Genomic DNA, 24,354 nt, shown 5'->3' with positions numbered 1-24,354 from the left:
GGACAATGTGAAAAGAAAATATCTAAGCCAGTAGAGAACAGTTTGGGTTGTCCCTTTAATGTGAACCGGCCCACATGTGTGGCCTTTCACATTTCCTCTCAAACTGAATTGAATTCTCTTGTTTATTTTGATCCAGTACAATGATCATACAGTGCAGAATGGAAAGTATTCGCACCCCTTCACTTTTCCACATTTTGTTATGTTACAGCCGTGTTCTAAAATTGATTAAATTAAATGTTTTCCTCATCAATCTACACACAATACCCCATAATGACAAAGCGAAAATGTTTTTTAGTAATATATTCAGACCCTTTGCTATGAGACTTGAAATTGAGCTCAGGTGCATCCTGTTTCCATTGATCATCCTTGAGATGTTTCTACAACTTGGAGTCCACCTAGGGTAAATTCAATTGATTGGACATGATTTGGAAAGGCACACCTGTCGATTTAAGGTCCAGAGCTCCAGAGTTCCTCTGTGGAGATGGGAGAACCTTCCAGAAGGATAACCATCTCTGCAGCACTGCACCAATCAGGCCTTTATGGTAGAGTGGCCAGACGGAAGCCACTCCTCAGTAAAAGTCACATGACTTCCTTCCCACTTGGAGTTTGCCAAAAGGTACCTAAAGGACTCTGACCATGACAAACAAGATTATCTGGTCTGATGAAACCAGGATTGAACTCTTTAGCCTGAATGCCAAGCACCACGTCTGGAGGAAACCTGTCACCATCCCTATGGTGAAGCATGGTGGTGGCCGAATCATGCTAGTGATGTTTTTCAGCGGCAAGGACTAGGAGACTAGTTAGGATTGAGGGAAAGATGAATGGAGCAAAGTACAGAGATCCTTGATGAAAACCTGCTCCAGAGTGCTCAGGACCTCAGACTGGGGCGAAGGTTCACCTTCCAACAGGACAACAACCTTAAGCACACAGCCAAGACAATGCAGGAGTGGCTTCGGTACAAGTCTCAATGTCCTGGAGTGGCCCAGCCAGAGCCCGGACTTGAACCCGATCTAACATCTCTGTAGAGACTTGAAATTATCAGTGCAGCGACGCTCCCCATCCAACCTGACAGAGCTTGAGAGGATCTGCAGAGAAGAATGGGAAAAACTCCCCAAATACAGGTGTGCTAAACTTGTAGCGTCATACCCAAGAAGACTAGAGGCTGTAATCGCTGCCAAAGGTGCTTCAACAAAGTCCTGAGTAAAGGGTCTGAATACTTATAACATTTACATATTCCTGTTTTTGCTTTGTTATTGTGGGGTATTGTGTGTAGATTTAATCCATTTTAGAATAAGTAACAAAATGTGGAAAAAGTTCAGGGGTCTGAATACTTTACGAATGCACTGTTTGAGGCATGGGATATTGGAATAACACTTGGTGACCAAAGTTCATAGCAGTTTCTATATTCACAAGTTAATATGTGACATTATCTGATTCTTAACTCAAGATAAGGGTGGGTAGTCCTGCTATTGCAGGAGTGAAGATTCATGGCTGATTTATGTTCTTTATAAATGCACACTGACCTCTAACAGCATGAAATCCAAACACAGGGTTGTGGGTTAACATGTGTCTCCTAAAGAGCCTCTGTATCACCATCCCAAATATCTCTCACTACAATCATTCCAACTAACTACATCTGAATTCACTTCTGTTGGCCTTGGTCCAACACTGCATCTATCCATTCCTCTCTTTTCTATAATACTGTTCTCTGGAAGCAGAGGGGTGTGAACATGCTAGCCTGTAGTATCTGACTATTTTCCCTGATTTATGATGTCTCGGTTGAATTGTGTATTATGATTATGTCAATGTATGTGATGGGTTGCCTGTGCCTGCTATGAACTGGTCACATCGGTGTTATAACGTCGATGGGTTGACGAAAGCTCCGAGGGAGCCCATTGGCTGAGCTGGGTGCGCTTGGCACCAGAGCGGCTCTCTGATTGGCCCATAGACTGTGGCATCTACTGCGGCTGGAAGTTTTTTTTTGGGGGGGGGGGGGGGGGGGGGGGTTGTGAGGGCATAGTCTGTTGAGAAGCCATGTTTATGCTGGCTGCTTTTGTGACAACTGCCACTCTTCTGATGTTTAAAGAGTCTTATTTAACCGGCCGGGAACTGTAGCCCTGGTCACAAGTCCGCGATGAAAAAAGGAGAGAGGTTTCGGAGGGCACAGGAAGCGCTGGCTGCGACCTTCGCATAGGAGGATTCCAAACATCCGTGAATCAAAAGCAAGTGAAGTTTGCTAATGCTACTAGCCTGTTAATGCTAGCTAGTTAATTCAGACGGACATTGCGTGGGAATGCGGTGTGTGGACTGTCAACAACATCCCCCTGCAATTACGTAATGTTGCTAGCTAGCTAGGTGGCTAGCTTTGGCTGGGTTTGGGATATTACGGTGTGCCATATCGCCGGCGAAATTGACTTTCGAGGACCGCAATTGCGCTAACTAGCGCTAGCTGGGTAGCTAGCGTTAGTGGTGCAGGGTTTCGCTAGCAAACGGTTATTTAGCATGCTGCTGGTAATCAACCCAACGTAATGGTTGTGGATTTTGTTGTTAACTTGCTAGCTAACGTATGTCTGTTAACTTTACCTAGCTAGTTAGTCTGTAGTCTTCACATCAGTCCAGATTTCTACTTTCACTTGCCAGCCATATTGTAACCAATTATGGCGATATATCACCCGGCTAGTGGAGCGCTATCAATACACTGTTATTCGATCTTCAGTTAGCTAGCTACAGCAGTTATCTAACAGCTAACTAGCCATCTTCTTAGCTAACCACCAGTAGCTAGCAGGTAGTAGCAAACACAACTATCTAACTAGCTACCTTGGTTAACTTTCTCTTAAATCTTCTCTAGTCCACCAGCAGCGGTTTATTCTCCCGCTAGCTGCGGTCCCTTCCCCGGAGGCAATCTGGCGGCCCTTCGGCTAGAGGCGGAGGAGAAGGAACTGGGGGCCATGGCCTGGGTGCTGAAGATGGACGATGCCACCATCGAGTCAGGGCTGGTACACGACTTCGATGCCAGTCTTTCGGGCATCGGGCAGGAGCTGGGGGCTGGCGCATACAGTATGAGGTTAGAGAGACCGTTTGGTATACAAAATAGATATCACTGTCTGGACATGGGATGGAAGCTACAAATTGTTCCCACTCTGTCTCCTAAACCCTGGGATTCACCCAATATGGAGGAATGACATTTCGTGTGTTGTATCGCATCCCCTCTGTGTGGTATGTATGTGTTGGTCTTTGTTTTGGGATGGAGGGGGCCATCACAGCAGGTTGCCATGGAGGACAGAGAGCTTAAATACCCTACTAGACACAAAGAGTGGGGGGGGGGGAGAGACAGTGGCAGAATGTCGGGAACATAAACCCTAAGCACAGGGAGGGAGGGGGGATAAGCTCTCACCCACCACCTCTCTGGGTGCCTGCGGCACCTCTTGTAGTGAACGCAACATGGTGTTACTGGGGTTGCTATTGCAGCAGTAAGCTGGGATGCTCAGGGGAGTTTGTAACTGTACCAGTCAGATCATCCACTATGGAGCAGTCAGGAAAAGACACACACACACACCCCTTACCTCAGTGTCACACACACAGTTATGAAACACCACCCTCACAGTACTGCAACAGCCCTATGTGTGTTTTCCCCACAGATGTTTTTGTGAAGTAGGTTGTGTTTCTGTGGGAAAGAGTTCCAGGACTGTCAGCTGTCTTATCAGGATCCTCCCTGTGTGTGTCTCACATGTTTAGAGAGCAGCTGTGGTGCTCAGTAGGAACAGAATGTCTGTTTGTCAGTGGAGCCGGCTCCTCGTGTGTCAGGAAGCAGATGCAGTTTCCTTGGCAGCAATGCTGAGTGTGGAAGCGGCTCTGCAACTGGCATGCCATGCAGGAGGCGTTGGGTTAGGGTGGGACAGGGAGAATACAGTATACTGTCTGCAGTAGTTGTGTTTATGAGAGGGGTCTGTTCCAGAGTGAATTATACCATGACATTCTCTTTTTTTTATGTGGGATCTTGTTTGTGTGGATGTGCTTGCGTATGCAATAAACAGTAAAGACATGTCATTTACCGGTAAAAAAATGTATATATATCCTACCTTTTTAATTTGGCATGAGCACAGCCATTCACAATGTTTTAATCTTATTGTCAAACAAATCTCTCCAAAATAATTCCAGCATCCAAACTGTGCACATTTGCCATTTGATTAATGGAACGAAACATCTCTTACAAATCACAAGTGTAATGACATTTGCTGATGTCATTGGGTCTACACTCTGACTGATTGACATTGGGTCTACACTCTTGTAACCTTAATTAATTGGTGCCTTACTGACAGTAGGACCTTTTTTTTGTAGAAAGAAAAGTTGGGACACATGAAATTCCAACTTGTAGCTGAGTTGGTAGCGCATGGTACTTGTAACCCCAGGGTTGTGGGTTTGATTCCCGCAGGGAACCAGTACGAAAAAAGTATGAAAATATATGAACTCACTACTGTAAGTTGCACTGGGTAAGTGTGTCTGTCTGCTAAATTACAAAAATGTAACATTAAATACGGGACCTTTGCGGGATGACAAGTGCACCCACATGGATTGTTTTGTTTAAACCAAGTCATGGCAGTGGACTTGTTTAATTTGGAATAATCTTTTTATTTTAAGATATACCACTCTAGCAGACTAATTCATACTAATGGTCTGTTCCAATAGTTCAAGGATTCCTTCCTCTCCCTTCATTGCCTATTTTCTTTCACTGATCTGACATCACTGGATTGATGGAAGCTATTTAGTGAAAAATGTTCACCGATCCAATCCTGTCAGATTCTTACTTTTTACTTCAAGGTAGAGGAGGTCTTCTACAGCTTGACTTGTCCTTAGAGCATTATGTGGACTTTAAATTCAGACTGCCAACTTCCCCCACATTTTCAAAGTGAACTTAATTAACCTGAGCTGTTCCAGGGACCATGAACACATTTCTTGGCATATAGGAGAGACTTTGGTTACCCGGGCACACACACACTTCTGCCGAGCGCTAGGATCCGTTAGGGTGAGCTGGGGACAGGCTGTCTGTCTGGAGCTGGTGCCAAGTGTCTGTGTGCAGGTTATGTCAGACTGGCTCGTGTGTTGTAAAACAGAAAAGTATTTTCCAGTGGGACACTTCCAACTGTTACTGTTTCAACAGGGCTACTTAGTCTTACTTACCCTAACTAGTCTCTCTCCCACCATCTCTCTTTGTCTCTCCAGTGATGTGCTGGCCCTGCCAATCTTTAAACAGGAGGACTCCAGTCTTCCTTCAGACTGTGAGAGCAGCAGTCTCAACCCTCCCTTCCAGTACGTTCTCTGTGCTGCCACCTCCCCTGCTGTCAAACTACACGATGAGACACTCACCTACCTGAACCAAGGTGACTTACTCACACACTCCTGTCATGGGAAACTACTTAACTATGCTGTACCCAAACCCACACTCACATGGTAATGCTTAATAGCTCTCCACCAATAGCAAGAAAGGATGTTGTCTATTTTCAAACAGCAGAGATACACAATCACTCAAACCTCATCTTAACCCCCTCTGTCTCTCAGGCCAGTCTTATGAGATCCGTATGCTGGACAACCGAAAGCTGGCCGAGTTACCAGAGATTAACAACAAGAGTGTCAAGGTCAGAAATATTAATATTGCAGCTTTTCTGTGTGCGTGGTTTCTTTGTAGTTGTGTTATGATTGTTGCGGTCGTTGTGCCGGTGGTGTTTGATAACTGTGTGTGTGTATGTAGAGCATCGTTAGGGTGGTGTTTCATAACTGTGTGTGTGTGTGTAGAGCATCGTTAGGGTGGTGTTTCATGACAGAAGACTCCAGTACACAGAGCACCAGCAACTGGAGGGGTGGAAATGGAATCGCCCTGGAGACCGTCTCCTAGATATCGGTAAGAACACTTAAGTGTGTGTGTAGCAGTCAGTACATGTGATGCCTTAAGGGGGGGGGGGTTGTTCTGTATGTAATACTAATTTGCAGTGTGTGTGTAGACATCCCCCTGTCAGTGGGTATTGTGGAGGCAAAGGCCAACCCCGCTCAGCTCAACGCTGCCGAATTCCTCTGGGACCTCAACAAGAGAGCCTCCGTGTTTGTGCAGGTAACACACCAATCAACACACACACACACACACACTTCCCTGTAGTCACATTGACTCTCCTCTGCCTCTATTCTCTCCATCTTTGTGTGTGTAGGTTCACTGCATCAGTACAGAGTTCACCCCTAGAAAGCATGGAGGAGAGAAGGGAGTTCCCTTCAGGATCCAGATCGACACTTTCAGACAGGGAGACAACGGAGAGTACACTGAACACCTCCACTCTGCCTCCTGCCAAATCAAAGTCTTCAAGGTACACAAACACACAGGGCGGCAGGTAGCCTAGTGGTTAGTGTTGGGCCAGTAGCCGAATAGGTTGCTAGATCGAATCCCCGAGCTGACAAGGTAAAAATCTGTCATTCTGCCCCTCAACAAGGCAGTTAACCCATTGTTCCAAAGCCGTCATTGAAAATAAGAATTTGTTCTTAACTGACTTGCCTAGTTAAATAAAACACTCACATTCTCTGAACAGTCAATCACACTTACACACTTTGACATACTAAGTCAGATGACAAGCCTGCACCTGATTTAACATTCTGCATTCCCTCTTTTTCTCGCTCTCTCTCTTTCTCTCCTCCCCCCAGCCAAAGGGGGCAGACAGGAAACAGAAGACTGACAGAGAGAAGATGGAGAAACGAACGTCTCAGGAAAAGGAGAAGTACCAGCCCTCCTACGACACAACCATACTATCAGAGGTTAGTCAGTCTGGGGGTTTGAATGGCATTTAATTAGGACTGGAAAACTAGAAGGCACTTAATGAAACAGAGTTTGCATGTATTGGAAGTGTCACTTACGGGTATTAGTAGGCAAGTTTTATCTGTTTTGTTTGCAGTCAGATTGTGAGTGTGCATGTTTGTGTGAAACTTAGTGTGTGTGTTTGTGTAGATGAGGCTGGAGCCCATCATAGAGGAGGCAGGAGACTATGAGCTGAAGAAGTCCAGCAAGCGGACGCTGCCGGCTGACTGTGGGGACTCGCTGGCCAAGAGAGGCACTGTAAGTGTCCTATATAATATACAGTAAATTCGGAAAGTATTCAGACTCCCTCCATTTTTCCACATTTTGTTACGTTACAGCCTTAGTCTAAAATTGGTTCAATTGTCGTCGCCCCCCCCCCCCCCCCCTCAATCTACACCCAATACCCCATAATGACAAAGCAAAAACTGTTTTTTTTAGAAATGTTTGCAAATGTATTAAAAAAATGTTTTAACTGCTTGTCAGAGCAAAAACCAAGCCATGAGGTCGAAGGAATTGTCCATAGACCACTGAGAAAAGATTATGACGAGGCACAGATCTGGGGAAGGGTACCAAAACATTTCTGCAGCATTGAAGATCCCTGAGAGCGCAGTGGCCTCCATCATTCTTAAATGACAGAATTTTGGAACCACCAAGACTCTTCCTTGAGCTGGCTGCCCGGCCAAACTGTGCAGGGAGGTGTCCAAGAACCCAATGGTCACTCTGACAGAGCTCCAGAGTTCCTCTGTGGAGATGGTTGTCCTTCTGGAAGGTTCTCCCATCTCTGCAGAACTCCACCATTTTCAGGCCTTTATGGTAGTGGCTAGACGGAAACCACTCATCAGTAAAAGTCACATGACAGCCCACTTGGAGTTTTCCAAAAGGCACCTAAAAGACTGACCACGAGAAACAAGATTCTCTGGCCTGGTGAAACCAAGATTGAACTCTTCGACCTGAATGTCAAGCGTTACGTCTCAAGGAAACTTGGTACCCTCCCTACGGTGAAGCATGGTGGTGGCAGCATCATCCTGTGGAGAAGTTTTTCAGCGGCAGGGACTGGGAGACTAGTCAGGATTGAGGGAAAGATGAATGGAGCAAAGTACAGAGATCCTTGATGAAAACCTGCTCCAGAGCGCTCAGGACCTCAGACTGGGGCGAAGGTTCACCTTCCAACAAGACAACAACCTTAAGCACACAGCCAAGACGACGCAGGAGTGGCTTCGGTACAAGTCTCTGAATGTCTTTGAGTGGCCCAGCCATAGCCCGGACTTGACCCGATCTAACATCTCTGGAGAGACCTGCAAATAGTTGTGCAGCGACGCTCCCCATCCAACATGAAAGAGCTTGAGAGGATCTGCAGAGAAGAATGGGAGAAACTCCCCAAATACAGGTGTGCCAAGCTTGTAGCGTCATACCCAAGAAGACTCGAGGCTGTAATTGCTGCCAAAGTCACTTCAACAAAGAACATCAGATCCTTTACTCAGTAATGTAAATGTGATATTTCCTTCATTTTTTAATTTTTAAAAATAAACGTGCAAACATTTCTATAAACCTGTTTTTGCTTTGTCAGTATGGTGTATTGTGTGTAGATTGATGAGGGGAAAAAACTATTTCATCCATTTTAGAATACGGCTGTAACCTAACAAAATTTGGAAAAAGTCGAGGGGTCTGAAAACTTTCCAAATGCCATGTATATCATATCCTTGACTTATTCCATATTTTGTTGGTACAGCCTGAATTCAAAATCTACACACAATATTGCATCATGACAAAACGAAAACATGTTTTTGGATAAAAAAAAATAATATATTTATTAAATTAAATACAAAAATATCTAATTTACCAAAGTTTTCACATCCTTGAGTCAATACATGTTATAATCACCTTTGGCAGCGTTTACAGCTGTGAGTCTCTGGGTAAGACTCAAAAGAGCTTTGCACACCTTGATTGTACAATATTTTCACATGTATTCTTCAAAAAATTCTTCAAGCTCTGTCAAATGGGTTGTTCATCATTGCTAGGCAGCCAACTGAATAGGACCCTCGGGAACATTCAATGTTGTCTTGGTAAGCAACTCCAGTGTATATTTGGCCTTGTTTTAGGTTATTGTCCAACTGAAAGATGAATTTGTCTCCCAGTGTCTGTTGGAAAACAGGCTGAGCCAGGTTTTCCTCTAGGATTTTGCCTGTGCTTAGCTCTATTCCATTTATTTTTATCATCAAAAAAATGTCCTCGTCCTTGCCAAGCATACCCATAACCTGATGCAGCTGCCAAGCATACCCATAATCTGATGCAGCCACCTCCATGCTTGAAAATATGAAGATTGGTGCTCAGTGTTGTGTTGGATTTGCCCCAAACATAACACTTTGTATTCAGGACATTAAGTTAATTTCTCTGCCACATTTTTGAAAAGTTTTACTTTAGTGCCTTGTTGCAAACAGGATGCTTTGGGATATTTTATTCTGTACAGGCTTCTTCCTTTTCACTATGTAGTTACTCCACAATACTAAATTACAATGTTGTTGATCCATCCTCAGTTTTCTGGGGCGGCAGGGTAGCCTAGTGGTTAGAGCGTTGGACGGACTAGTAACCGGAAGGTTGCAAGTTCAAACCCCCGAGCTGACACTGTTCCTAGGCCGTCATTGAAAATAAGAATTTGTTCTTAACTGACTTGCCTAGTTAAATAAAGGTAAAATAAAAAATATCCTATCACAGCCATTACACTCTGTTTTAAAGTCACCATTGGCCTCATGGTGAAATCCCTTAGCGGCTTCCTTCTCCGTTAACTGAGTTAGGAAGGACACCTGTACCTTTGGGTGTATTGATACACCATCCAAAGTGTAATTAATAACTTCCACATGTTCAAAGGGATATTCAATGTCTGTTTATTTTTTCCCATCTACCATTAGGTGGCCTTTGCGAGGCTTTGGAAAACCTCCCTGGTCTTTGTGGTTGAATCTGTGTTTGAAATTCACTGCTCGACTGAGGGACCTTACAGATAATTGTATGTGTGGGGTACAGAGACGAGGTAGACATGTTAAACACTATTGTACACATTTTGACTTGTTAAACAAATGTTTACTCCTGAACTTATTTAGGCTTGGAGTTGAATACTTATTGACTCAAGACATTTCAGCTTTAAAAAAAAAAATTATAATTTCAAAAACACCATTCCACTTTGACATTATGGGGTATTGTGTGTAGGCCAGTGATACAAAATCTCAATTTGATCCATTTTAAAATTCAGACTAATATATATTATATAAACATCCTCCACTCCTGTCAAGGCAGTGAATATAATATGTGGAGTGGTTTGATGCTTGCTAATTGGTGACGGTAATGCTCAGTAGTATTATCGCAGTGTGTTGTCTCTCTCTCCTCTCTGGTCAGTGTTCTCCGTGGCCTGATGCCTACATCAGCTCTCCCCAGACAGCTGGCCCCTCTTTCTCCTCTACACCGCTCTCCACATACACTGCCTCCTCTGTACCTGACAGGTAGGCCCGTGTGTGAGAGTGAGAAAATTCTGTGTGGACATAGTGAGATAATGCTGACTGTGACTGTTGTATTCCAGTGGCCCCTCGTCGCCCAATCACCAGACAGACCCTGTCAGCCAAGTCGTCACAGAGGTTAGTATACATCATACACACACACACACACACACGGACGTGTCTCAAATCCTGTAAAAACTTGTCATTTAAAAAAAAAAAGCCTGCAGTTTAGGTTGTATTTATGTTGAAATTCATTGTTATTCCCCCCAACACACCCTCTTCTCTTTCTCTATATCCCTCTCTCTAGCAGCTCAGTCCTACGGCTACCATCAAGGAGGCTCAGAAGTGGCTTGTCAAGAACCGCTTCAACACATATGCACGACTCTTCTCCCACTTCTCAGGTACACACACACTCTTCGCATTGTGTAGGTTATTTTGTAGGAGTTATTAAAGTGAACCTGTTGTAATGTCATCCAGAGGTGGCGCTCCTAGTGGCTGGGGACTTGAACTTCTTATGGCTGAAATCCCGTTAACGGGAGCGATATGACAACAGCCAGTCAAAGTGTAGGGCGCCATTTTCAAAACATAAAAAATCTCATAATTGAAATTCCTCAAACATACATGTATCTCATACCATTTTTAAAGCTATTCTCGTTGTTAATCCCACCACAGTGTCAGATTTCAAATATGCTTTATAGCAAAAGCACCACAAACGATTGTTAGGTCACCACACAGCCACAAAAACACAGCAATTTTTTTCCCCAGCCAAAGAGAGGAGTTTCAAAAAGCACAAATAGAGATCAAATTAATCACTAACCTTTGATGATCTTCACCAGATGACACTAATAGGACTTCATGTTATACAATACATGTATGTTTTGTTAAAGTTCATATTTATCAAAATATGAGTTTACATTGGCACGTTACATTCACTAGTTCCAAAACCATCCCAAAATGTGTCACAATAGCTGCCATGTTGACATCAACATAAACAAGAAATTGCATGATAAATATTCCCTTACTTTTGATCTACATCAGAAAGCACTCCAGGAATCCCAGGTCCACAATAAATGTTTGTTTTGTTCGTTAATGTATGTTATTTATGTCCAAATACCTTCTTTTGTTAGCGTGTTTGGTATACATATCCAAACGCTCATTCTGGTCAGCGTTACGTTGGACAAAAACTTCAAAAAGTTATTTTACAGGTCGAAGAAACATTTCAAACTAAGTACAGAATCAATTATTAGGATGTTTTTAACATTTAGCTTCAATAAAGTTCCAACCGGAGTATTCCTATTTGTCTTCATGAGCAATGGAACGCAAGTGAATACCATGAGGAATGCGCGTGATCAGAAAATGGCTGACTGCCAGACATCTGATAGTAGAATCTATCATTCACTCCCACAACACCATAGAAGTCTCATTAACATTTCTATTGATGGTTGACATCTAGTGGAACCCCTAAGCAGTGCAACATCATTAATATCTCAAGGGGATTTCATTGGGGACTCTGGTGAATACATACAAAGCTCAGATTTCTCCCTTCCTATTTTGATTTCTCCTCAGGATTTTACCTGCCTATATGAGTTCTGTTATACTCACAGACATCATTCAAACCGTTTTAGAAACGTTTGTTTTCTATCCAATACTAACAATAATATGCATATACACTGCTCAAAAAAATACGGGGAACACTAAAAAAACACATCCTAGATCTGAATGAATGAAATATTCTTATTAAATACTTTTTTCTTTACATAGTTGAATGTGCTGACAACAAAATCACACAATTATCAATGGAAATCAAATTCATCAACCCATGGAGGTCTGGATTTAGAGTCACACTCAAAATTAAAGTGGAAAACCACACTACAGGCTAATCCAACTCCTTAAAACAAGTCAAAATGAAGCTCAGTAGTGTGTGTGGCCTCCACGTGCCTGTATGACCTCCCTACAACGCCTGGGCATGCTCCTGATTAGGTGGCGGATGGTCTCCTGAGGGATCTCCACCCAGACCTGGACTAAAGCATCTGCCAACTCCTGGACAGTCTGTGGTGCAACGTGGCGTTGGTGGATGGAGCGAGACATGATGTCCCAGATGTGCTCAATTGGATTCAGGTCTGGGGAATGGGCGGGCCAGTCCATAGCATCAATGCCTTCCTCTTGCAGGAACTGCTGACACACTCCAGCCACATGAGGTCTAGCATTGTCTTGCATTAGGAGGAACCCAGGGCCAACCGCACCAGCATATGGTCTCACAAGGGGTCTAAGGATCTCATCTCGGTTCCTAATGGCAGTCAGGCTACCTCTGGCGAGCACATGGAGGGCTCGCCAGAGAAATGCCACCCCACACCATGACTGACCCACCGCCAAACCGGTCATGCTGGAGGATGTTGCAGGCAGCAGAACGTTCTCCACGGCGTCTCCAGACTGTCACGTCTGTCACGTGCTCAGTGTGAACCTGCTTTCATCTGTGAAGAGCACAGGGCGCCAGTGGCGAATTTGCCAATCTTGGTGTTCTCTGGCAAATGAAAAACGTCCTGCACGGTGTTGGGCTGTAAGCACAACCACCACCTGTGGACGTCGGGCCCTCATACCACCCTCATGGAGTCTGTTTCTGACCGTTTGAGCAGACACATGCACATTTGTGGCCTGCTGGAGGTCATTTTGCAGGGCTCTGGCAGTGCTACTCCTTGCACAAAGGCAGAGGTAGCGGTCCTGCTGCTGGGTTGTTGCCCTCCTACGGCCTCATCCACGTCTCCTGATGTACTGGCCTGTCTCCTGGTAGCGCCTCCATGCTCTGGACACTACGCTGACAGACACAGCAAACCTTCTTGCCACAGCTCGCATTGATGTGCCATCCTGGATGAGCTGCACTACCTGAGCCACTTGTGTGGGTTGTAGACTCCGTCTCATGCTACCACTAGAGTGAAAGCACCGCCAGCATTCAAAAGTGACCAAAACATCAGCCAGGAAGCATAGGAACTGAGAAGTGGTCTGTGGTCCCCACCTGCAGAACCACTCCTTTATTGGGGGTGTCTTGCTAATTGCCTATAATTTCCACCTGTTGTCTATTCCATTTGCACAACAGCATGTTACATTTATTGTCAATCAGTGTTGCTTCCTAAGTGGACAGTTTGATTTCACAGAAGTGTGATTGACTTGGAGTTACATTGTGTTGTTTAAGTGTTCCCTTTATTTTTTTGAGCAGTGTATTAGCAACTGAGACTGAGGAGCATGCCGTTTACTTTGGGCAACTTATTCATCCAAGCTACTCAATACTGCCCCCCAGCCATAAGAAGTTAATGCAGGGTAACTTAAATCAGTTTTACCTAATTTCTATCAGCATGTTAAACATGTAACCAGAGGGAAAAAAATTCTAGACTACCTTCACTCCACACACACAGACACGTACAGAGCTCTCCCTGCCCTCCATTTGGTAAATCTGACCATAACTATCCTCCTGATTCCTGCTTACCAGCAAAAATGAAAACAGGAATCACCAGTGACTCAATCAATAAAAAAGGGATCATATGAAGCAGATGCTAAACTACAGGACTGTTTTGCTAGCACAGACAGACTGGAATACGATGGCATTGAGGAGTACACCATATGTCACTGGCTTTATCAATAAGTGCATCGAGGATGTCGTCCCCACAGTGACAGTACGTACATACCCCAACCAGGATTCATTGATTACAGGCAACGTCCGCACTGAACTAAAGGGTAGAGCTGCCTCTTTCAAGGAGCGGGACTCCAACCTGGAAGCTTATAAGAAATTCCGCTATGCCCTCCGACGAACCATCAACCTGGCAATGCGTCAATACAGGACTAAGATCAAATTGTACTACACCGGCTCCGACGCTCGTCTGATGTGGCAGGGCTTGCAAACTATTACAGACTACAAAGGGAAGCACAGCCGAGAGCTGCCCAGTGACACAAGCCTACCAGACGAGCCCAACAACTTCTATGCTTGCATCGAAAGTAACACTGAAGCATGCAATGAGAGCATCGGCTGTTCCAGGCGACTGTGTGATCACGCTCTCCGCAGCCGACGTGAGTAAGACCTTTAAACAGGTCAACATTCACAAGGCCACAGGGTCAGACGGATTACCAGGACGTGTACTGCGAACATGCAATGACCAACTGGCAAGTGTCTTCACTGACATGTTCAACCTCTCCTTGTCTGTAATACCAACGTGTTTCAAGCAGACCACCATAGTCCCTGTGCCCAAGAACACAAAGGTAACCTGCCTAAATGACTACAGACCCGTAGAACTCACATCTGTAGCCATGAAATGCTTTGAAAGGCTGGTCATGGCTCACATCAACACCGTTATCCCAGAAACCCTAGACCCACTCCAATTTGCATACCGCACCAACAGATCCACAGATGATGCAATCTATTGCACTCCACACTGCCCTTTCCCACCTGGACAAAATAAACACCTATGTGAGAATTCTGTTCATTGACTAAAGGTCAGTTCAACACCATATTGCCCTCAAAGCTCATCACTAAGCTAAGGACCCTGGGACTAAACACTTCCCTTCAACTGGATCCTGGACTTCCTGACGGGCTACCCCCAGGTGGTAAGGGTAGGTAATAATCCATCCGCCATGCTGATCCTCAACATCCTCAGGGGTGCGTGCTCAGTCTCCTCCTGTACTCCCTGTTGACTGCACGGCCAGGCACGACTCCAACACCATCATTAAGTTTGCAGATGACACAACAAGCCTGATCACTGACAACGATGTGACATCCTATAGGGAGGAAGTCAGAGACCTGACCGTGTGGTACAAGGACATCAACCTCTCCCTTAATGTAACCAAGACTAAGGAGATTATTGTGGACTACAGGAAAAGGAGGACCGAGCACTCCCCCATTCTCATCGACTGGGCTATAGTGTAGCAGGTTGAGAGCTTCAAGTTCCTTGACATCCACAACACCAACGAACTAACGTGGTCCAAACACACCAAGACAGTTGTGAAGAGGGCATGACAAAACCTATTCCCCTCAGGAGACTGAAAAGATTTGGCATGCGCCCTGAGATCCTCAAAAGGTTTTACAGCTGCACCATCGAGAGCATCTTGACGCAACACTGCCTGGAACGGCAACTGCTCGGCCTCCGACCACAAGGCACTACAGAGGGTAGTGCGTACGGCCAAGTACATCACTGGGGCCAAGCTTCCTGCCATCCAGGACCTCTATACCAGGCGGTGTCAGAGGAAGGCCCTAAAAATTGTCAGACTCCAGCCAACCTAGTCATAGACTGTTCTCTCTGCTACCGCAAGGTAAGCAGTACCGGAGCGCCAAGTCTAGGTCCAAGAGGCTTCTAAACAGCTTTTACCCCCAAGCCATAAGACTCCCAGACTATTTACACCCCCCCCCCCCCCCCCCCCCCACGCTGCTGCTACTTTCTGTTATCTATGCGTAGCCACCGGTGCCTCACACATTGACTCAGTACCAGCACCCCCTGTATATAGCCCCTCTATTGTTATTTACTGCGGCTCTTTAAATATTTGTTATTCTTATCTCTTACTTTTTGGGGTGGTATTTTCTTAACTGCACTGTTAAGTGCTTTCAAGTAAGCATTTCACAGTAAGGTCTGCACATGTTGTATTTGGCGCATGTAACAAATAAAATGTGATTTGATGTGTAGGTTGTGACTTAATGAAGTTGACCCGGGATGACCTGGTTCAGATCTGTGGAGCTGCTGATGGAATCAGACTCTTCTACACACTCAGATCCAGGTGAGTGAGTGAGTGAGGGGGAGGGTGGGTGAGTGAGTGAGTGAGGGGTAGGGTGGGTGGGTGAGTGAGTGAGTGAGGGGGAGGGTGGGTGGGTGAGTGAGTGAGGGGGAGGGAGTGAGGGGGTGGGTGGGTGTGAGTGAGGGGGTGGGTGGGTGTAAGGGAGGGAGTGAGGGGGTGGGTGGGTGTAAGGGAGGGAGGGTGGGGGGGGGGTGAAATGTGATTCGGAACATGAATCATATTTGCCTTGGGAAAATTTATTTTAAAACATAAATAGGTGAAATGATCACCCACTCAGGGCAGAGTGTTTGGTACCTGGCAGAGTGGGTGAGACAGGTTATGTGAATGTGTGCATCTCTGATTTATATTCCTGTTTATCTGTGTATAACGTGTAAGTATCCTTGCAGGTCGGTGCGTCCCAGGTTGACCATCTATGTGTGTCAGGAGGGTGATGTGGAGAGCCCCCTGCTGGAGAGACGCTGCGACAGCGAGAACGGAGAGCACAGTGACTCACCTAACTTATATGGTAGGTGTGTCTCACAGGCAGGCAGTGGCACCTTAATTGGGGAGGACAGGTTCATAATGGCTGGAACGGAACCAATGGGATTGTATCGAAACGCATCAAGCACATGGTTTCCATGTGTTTGATAGCATTCCATTCACTCCGTTCCAGACATTGTTATAAGCTGTCCGCCCCTCAGCAGACTCCTGTGGTCTCCTTGTACTTTTGATCTCGTGGATGGTCAGTCAGCTATTTACCAACTCTAGCGAGGTGACTGCTTTCTTATTGTTTGAACTACAGAGTGCCCCTTTGAAAGATACGGTATATAGTCCCTCAAAAAGGGGAAATAACCAGAAATGTTGCTGGGAAAAGAAATTAACTTGGCGTTATACCACCACAATTGTTTGCCTATGGATAACGCTACTTTTTCTGTGAGGACTCATTTGGAATATACTGTACACACCTCTGTGTGTCCATTTATAGAAGCATCAGTGTGCGTGTGTTTTAATGGGGGGGTGTGTTTTAATGGGGGTGTGTGCAGTGTACCATGCTCTATACCTGGAGGAGCTGACGGCTGCTGAGTTGATCAGGAAGATGGCGTGTGTGTGTAGTGTTCCACTGGGACAGATCAACCAGGTCTACCGACAAGGACCCACAGGAATACACATACTGCTGAGTGACCAGGTAAGCACATACCTACACATTATGTGTGAATTTTATCTTTGACTAGGAAGAGCTGATGTTCTTTGTCCATCAGGTGTTTGCATTATATTTACATACTGCCTCTGTTACACAATGCTGTGTCCCACCCTAACCCGTCCCCCTTCAACTCACTCAGGAAGTGTGCCATTCAAATCACTCCCAAACACACTGCCCATCACAGCTAGTGGAGTTATCTACCCGTTTTAATTCTTTATCAGTATAACCCTCACATGATTACATTGTCTTGTTATAAGATATTTATTTTGTTTATCAAAGATTTAACAGTAACATCCCTTGTTTGTATGAGTATTTCATGTTGAAGTTTATTCATGTTGTTCCCCAGGTGGTTTATAACTTACCTGATGAGAGCTGCTTTCTCATTGGCACACTCAAAGGTATGTTGATAGTCTGTGTGTCTGGCCCTAGACATTTATTTTCTAGTTTCTGTTTCCCATGTTTGGCCTCCATGCTAACACTACGTCTTGTCTTTCCCTCTCTTTCTCTCTCTCCCTCTAGATGAAACGGGGGAGGGGCTCCACCTCGTTTTGAAGTAGCGATGGAGGACGAGAGCGTGATGACATCACTGAAAACTCCTCCCTCGGTGAATAGCAGAGCAGTCTCCCTGCCTCCCTCTCTCTCTCCTATCATTCAGATTGCTATGTGTAAGGCAGAAGGACAGAGGGACTGAACTGAAGCCATGTTAACGTTAGAATCTGACGCGGGTGTGACCACTGTTTCATATTGAAAACACTATTACTGAGGGGCAGAGAGGGGGAGGCTTGTGGCGTGTTTTATTCTCTCCATTTCTTTATAGTTTTATAAGTGGGGAGGGGTAGGCTGCCCCCCACAGAGAGGCTCATAGAGGCAGTGCTTTAGGCTTCAGCCAGGGCTAGGCCAGTAGTCAGTGCTGAAATGCCATGTGACTTGAACATACAGATTGATGGACAGACAGACGGACCCCATACGTTTGATCTCATTTGCTTTGACTGAGACTCGACCACTTCCACGGAAGCAGAGCTGGCAACTAATAAACTCAAACAGAACAAACTGTCTAGAACATGTCAGTCATTCCTCTGAGGGCCAAATGTCTGCAGATTTTTGCTCCACCCTTGTACTTTTTACTTTATTGGTGAATTAAGGTCAGTAATTAGTAAGTAACTTCCCTCACCTGGTTGTCTAGGTCTTAATTGAAAGGAAAAACCTGCAAACACTCGGCCCTCCCAGGAATGAGTTTGACGCTGATCTTGAACAACAGTCTCTGTGTGGTTGTGTATATTGTATAGAACACAGTAGTCTAGATATGAACGTTCTAGATCTGTTCCCAGACATTCTAGAACTAGTGAGGATGGGGGTCCTCTTAGCCAATCAAGTCAAGATTTGACTCTTAGGGGTGTTAGCATTCTGTTAGCCAGTGTCTAACAGGGCCTGTTCTGGTTCATGTATCATATATGATATCTGACCACATCTGATACCATAATATACAGCCTGCTTTCATAGACTAGACACAGTAAATGTAAATCCGGGACACTCAAATTAGTATGATACACGACATGACCAAAAGTATGTGGACACCTGCTCGTCAAACATCTCATTCCAAAATCATGGGCATTTAATATAGAGTTGTCCCCACCCCCCTTGCTGCAGTAAGTCTCAACTCTTCTGGGAAGGCTTTCTCCTAGATGTTGGAATATTTCTGCAGGGACTTGCTTCCACTCAGCCACGAGCATTCGTGAGGACAGGCACTGATATTGGGCTATTAGGCCTGGCTCTCAGTCTGCCTTTCAATTCATCCCAAAGGTGTTCGATGTGGTTGAGGTCAGGGCTCTGTGCAGACCAGTGAAGTTCTTCCACACCGATCTCGATAAACCATTTCTTTATGGATTTCTTTGTGCATGGGGGCCACAAAGTTGGAAGCACAGAGTCGTCTAGAATGTCATTGTATGCTGTAGCATTAAGATTTCCCTTCATTGGAACTAAGGGGCCTAGACTGAACCATAAACTGTCCCAGACCATTATTCCTCCTCCATCAAACTTTACAGTTGGTACTATGCATCGGGGCAGGTAGCGTTCTCCTGGCATCCGCCAACCTCAGATTCGTCCGTCGGACTGCCAGATGGTGAAGCGTGATTCATCACTCCAGAGAACGCGTTTCCACCCTTAGATGTCAGTGGTGGAAAAAGTACAAAATATCCATACTTGAGTAAAAGTATAGATACCTTAATAGAAAGTTACTTAATTAAAAGTGAGTTGGACTACTTGACTAAAAGTCTAAAACTATTTGGTTTTAAATATACATAATTTATCATTCCTTATATTAAGCAAAGTAGACAGCACCATTTTCTTGTTATTTAAATTTATGGATAGCCAGGGGCACTGAATTTGACAATTTTCCTGTCCTGCTTAGCATTCAAAATGTAATGAGTACTTTTGGTTGTCAGGGAAAATGTATGGAGTAAAAAGTACAATATTTTCTTTAGTAATGTAGTAAAGTAAAAGTTGTCAAAAATATAAATAGTGAAGTACAAATACCCCAAAATACTACTTAAGTAAAAATACTTTGAAGTACTTTACACCACTGGCTAATGTTAACTACAACACATTGGAATTCTTAACATATTGTACATTTTGAAAAGTACAAATTGCAAATCGTAACATAAGAAATGGATGACGGACATCCACAAATTAGCGCATATCATATGAAGCATGACATTATTTTATTTAAGTAGGCAAGTCGGTTAAGAACAAATTCTTATTTACAAAGACGGCCAAACCCGGACGACGCTGGGCCAATTGTGCACCACCCTATGGGACTCTCAATCACGGCCGGTTGTGATACTAAATTAAGTGTCTCGGATTTACGTACAGATTAATACTGAGACCATGTTGCAATATACCCCAGCCTATTTCAGAGCAGGACAGAGGATTTCCACTGGAGACCCAGCCTGCCTAAGCATCATGGATACTTGTTTCACCCCACTCAAGTCTCTTAAATGACATATTTCCTATTTTTACTGTCTCTTTTAACGTTTTTAGTTTGTCTTTTGATGATGGTAGTTTCTTTGTTTGTCTGTTGTGTAAGATAATGTGTCTCTGATGCCATGCTTCTCACTGTTCGCTAGGCTTCGTTTTATTTTTCTCACACACACACACTACCCTACATGTTTATTTGGACAGTGAAGCTAAAACTTTTGATTTGGCTCTATACACCTGGATTTGAGTTCAAATGTTTTGTTGAGGCGACAGTACAGAATGTTGCCTTTTATTTTAGGGTAATTTCATACATATTTTACCATTTAGAAATTAATGCACTTTACGTATCTAGTCCCTCCATTTGAAGGTGTCAGAAGTATTGTAGACTTTAAAAACAAATGGTAAATATGGATGGAAAATGTTTCTGAACACTTCTACATTAATGTGGATGTTACCATGGTTACAGCTAATCATGAATGAATTGTGAGAAAGTTAGATGCTCAAAGATCATATACCCAAATCATGCATACCTTTCTCACCATTACCAATCACAGGAGGGTATAATTTCGTTTGGGGGGGGGGGGTATTGATATTTAAGCCTCTAACTTCCTCACTCATCATTATTCATGATTTATCCATGATTATCTGTAATAATGGTAGCATCCACATTAATATAGATGTGTTCAGAAACATTATTTACAATAAATGTGTCTCCAAAATGACAATACTTTATTTACCACTAATTTCTACTGGGCACAAAATAATCCGAAACACAACCAAAACAAACAAAGTGCATCCAACAAGTTTGTAGAGTCACAAGCTTGATGTAGGCATTGCGTGATAGGAATATGGGGCCAAATACTAAACTGTTGTTTAAATTGAATACACTATATTTCTATTTGTCCAAATACTTATGACACCTTCAACTGGGGGGACTAGATACATAGCACTTTCATTTCTATATGGTAAAATAGATATGTATGAAAATGCCCTCAACTAAAAGGTGAAATTCTATACTGTCACCTCAAACATTTGATCTCAAGTTCAAAATGCTGGAATATAGAGCCAAATTAAAAGGTTTAGCTTCACTGTCCAAATAAATATTTAGGGGGTGGACACACTGACTATACTCAGACTATTGACATGAAGGAGAGGGGCAAGGCTTAAATAAACTCACTATGAAATGGACCAAACTGATTTGGGAAGAAGTCGATGTTAGAACAGGTTGTGTGTCTGGTAGTGAAACCAAGGGCGTATCCAAGGTGTAGCCTTCCTTCACCCCTGACAGGATGGGCTGGAAACCCTGTATGTGTTCTTAGATCTGTCACTGGCTGTATAGTTAGTCGTTGACTGCAGGCAGTGGAAACTGTGGCTGTGTGAGTATGTGTGCATGTGTTTATCTTCCCCTACCCCACAGCAATTATTGCCAAGGCTAACTTAGTTTAATTTCAGTAGTTATCACTGCTTTCCCACTTGGCATGAACCCTGCTTAGTTTGCCTTTTAGTAAAGAGCATGAGTTGGGCGGAGGAGAGTAGGAAGGTTTTTTTTTGTCCGAAAAAGTGTAGCCCAGTCGTCCCTATTTTCTCCCCCAGAAATAAAAGACCAAGTCTGCACTGAAAACCACAAAGTCCAACTTGATGTAGTGTGTTGTTTGTGAACCACGCCCTTCACGGAACCTGGGAGAAATAAAGTGAATATTATTAATAATGTTGGAAGTGAAACTGAACATCACCTCCATTGTGTGTCACCTACTTCAACACCAGAGACTGAGGAGCACAGGGGCCTGTTCAGGATGGTGCATCATTACAGAACGTTAAGATAGAAATGTATGGTGTTGAACGGATATGATCGTCTGTCAGATAAAATAGGGATTCATGTAAGCTCTATTCATTCTATTTTTTATCTGCAACGTTCAGAACATATACACCCCAGCTCTACAGACCTTGGTCAAACACAGAATGCGGGGAGACTTTCACACAGAAATTGATGTGTAAAAAATGTGTAATACAGTGATACCTGTCCTAGTTCTAGCAACTTGTGTTCCCTGTCTCTGTGTGTCAGTGAGGAGGTGATCACTGTGTTTCTGTACAGCCTACAGTCAAACTGGAGATGCACACACACTCTTCTGTTCTGGAAATAAAATGATTTCATAAAGATGGTGTGTGTTTATTTATATGATTGTGATAAGGGCCACATGCTATGAACCATAACACAAATTGTATAGAAAACATGAACACATGTAAACTACGCAAAAAAAGAAACATCCCTTTTTCAGGACCCTGCCTTTTAAAGATAATTTGTAAAAACCCAAATAACTTCCCAGATCTTCATTGTAAAGGGTTTTAACACTGTTTCCCCATGCTTGTTCAATTAACCATAAACAATTAATGAACATCCACCTGTGGAACGGTGGTTAAGACACTAACAGCTTACAGACGGTAGGCAATTAAGGTCACATTTATGAAAACTTAGGACACTAAAGAGGCCTTTCTACTGACTCTGAAAAACACCAAAAGAAAGATGCCCAGGGTCCCTGCTCATCTGTGTGAACGTTTCTTGGGCATGCTGCAAGGTAGCATGAGGACTGCAGATGGGGCCAGGGAAATAAATTGCAATGTCCGTACTGTGAGACGCTGAAGACAGCGCTACAGGGAGACATGGGGGCAGCTGATCGTCCTCACAGTGGCAGACCACGTGTAACAACACCTGCACAGGATCGGTATATCCGGCCATCACACCTGCGGGACAGGTACAGAATGGCAACAACAACTGCCCGAGTTACACCAGGAAAGCACAATCACTGCTCAGACTGTCCGCAATAGGCTGAGAGAGGCTGGACTGAGGGCTTGTAGGCCTGTTGTAAGGCAGGTCCTCACCAGACATCACCGGTAACAACGTCGCCTATGGGCACAAACCCTCCGTCGCTGGACCAGACAGGACTGGCAAAAAGTGCTCTTTACTGACGAGTCGCAGTTTTGTCTTGCCAGGGGTGATGGTTGGATTCACGTTTATCGTCGAAGGAATGAGTGTAACCTGTTCTCTGGAGCGGGATCGAGGTGGAGGGTCCGTCATGGTCTGGGGCGGTGTGTCACAGAATCATCGGACTGAGCTTGTTGTCATTGCAGGCAATCTCAATGCTGTGTGTTACAGGGAAGACATCCTCCTTCCTCATGTGGTACCCTTCCTGAAGGCTCATTCTGACATGACCCTCCAGTATGACAATGCCACCAGCCATACTGCTCATTCTGTGTGTGATTTCCTGCAAGACAGGAATGTCAGTGTTCTGCCATGGCCAGCGAAGAGCCCGGATCTGAATCCCATTGAGCACGTCTGGGATCGGAGGGTGAGGGCTAGGGCCATTCCCCCCAGAAATGTCTGGGAACTTGCAGGCCTTGGTGGAAGAGTGGGGTAACATCTCAGAGCAAGAACTGGCTAATCTGGTACAGTCCATGAGGAGGAGATGCACTGCAGTACGTAATGCAGCTGGTGGCCACACCAGATACTGACTGTTATTTTTGATTTTGATTCCCCCCCTTTTGTTCAGGGACACATTAAATTTATCTTAGTGACATGTCTGTGGAACTTGTTCAGTTTATGTCTCAGTTGTTGAATCTTGTTATGCTCATACAAATATTTACACGTTAAGTTTCCTGAAAATAAACCCAGTTGACAGTGAGATGACGTTTCTTTTTTTGCTGAGTTCATTAAGCTGCAATATGTAACTTTTTGGGCAACCACCAAATCCACATAGACGTTAGTTATAGATCTGTCATTCTCAATGAAAGCAAGTCTCAGAAGCAGTAGGTAGATATGTTCTATGTGCGCTATTTGTATGCGTCCCTTAAGTGTATTTTTGCTTCTTGAACTTTTGGTTTTGTACACCAGCTTCAAACAGCTGAAAATACAATATTTTTGGCTAGTGAAAATATTTCACAGCAGTTAAGATCGTACAATGATTCACTACACTACATAACTGAAATTATGCAAACTTTTAGAATTTTAGCAACCAGGAAATGGCGGAGCACCTTTAAATATAAATAATCATAGACATGTCCTGTCTAAATAAAGCCCTTAATGTAAGCATCCAATAACATGAAGAAAAAAATACATCGAG

The 24,354-nt window shown here is 44.2% G+C and overlaps 1 protein-coding gene across 6 annotated transcripts; it reads left to right on the top strand.

Annotated features, from left to right (window-relative positions):
- Window positions 1-1,999: 1,999 nt before the first annotated feature.
- On the top strand, window positions 2,000-22,394 carry LOC139373652 (upstream binding protein 1). 6 transcript variants are annotated; one of them, XM_071114405.1, is made up of 17 exons: window positions 2,000-2,222; window positions 2,849-3,064; window positions 5,221-5,378; window positions 5,557-5,633; window positions 5,791-5,896; window positions 5,997-6,103; window positions 6,198-6,350; window positions 6,682-6,792; window positions 6,983-7,090; window positions 10,220-10,323; window positions 10,401-10,455; window positions 10,628-10,718; window positions 15,978-16,068; window positions 16,473-16,591; window positions 17,109-17,251; window positions 17,613-17,664; window positions 17,786-22,394. In XM_071114405.1, exons 2-17 carry the CDS (start codon window positions 2,949-2,951, stop codon window positions 17,821-17,823), a joined length of 1,629 nt encoding a protein of 542 aa, XP_070970506.1. In that variant the 5' UTR covers window positions 2,000-2,222; window positions 2,849-2,948; the 3' UTR covers window positions 17,824-22,394. The 6 variants fall into 6 exon arrangements, with proteins under 6 accessions (XP_070970506.1, XP_070970503.1, XP_070970504.1 ...); XM_071114402.1 differs by having other exon boundaries at window positions 2,024-2,222; window positions 10,628-10,742; window positions 17,786-18,050; XM_071114403.1 differs by having other exon boundaries at window positions 2,024-2,222; window positions 10,625-10,718; window positions 17,786-18,050.
- Window positions 22,395-24,354: the final 1,960 nt, after the last annotated feature.

The sequence above is a fragment of the Oncorhynchus clarkii genome, chromosome 18 (assembly GCF_045791955.1).
Source record: "Oncorhynchus clarkii lewisi isolate Uvic-CL-2024 chromosome 18, UVic_Ocla_1.0, whole genome shotgun sequence".
NCBI lineage: Eukaryota > Metazoa > Chordata > Actinopteri > Salmoniformes > Salmonidae > Oncorhynchus > Oncorhynchus clarkii.
The sequence above is the reverse complement of the archived record's forward strand: the minus strand, read 5'-3'. Positions and strand labels throughout refer to the sequence as shown.

Bases quoted from the DNA above. Each gene is read 5' to 3' on its own strand.
- LOC139373652 (XM_071114400.1), top strand. From the start codon at position 2,949: ATGGCCTGGGTGCTGAAGATGGACGATGCCACCATCGAGTCAGGGCTG. The intron at 5,634-5,790 runs GTCAGAAATATT...GTGTGTGTGTAG, and splicing joins TTAACAACAAGAGTGTCAAG to AGCATCGTTAGGGTGGTGTT. The intron at 17,252-17,612 runs GTAAGCACATAC...GTTGTTCCCCAG, and splicing joins ACATACTGCTGAGTGACCAG to GTGGTTTATAACTTACCTGA.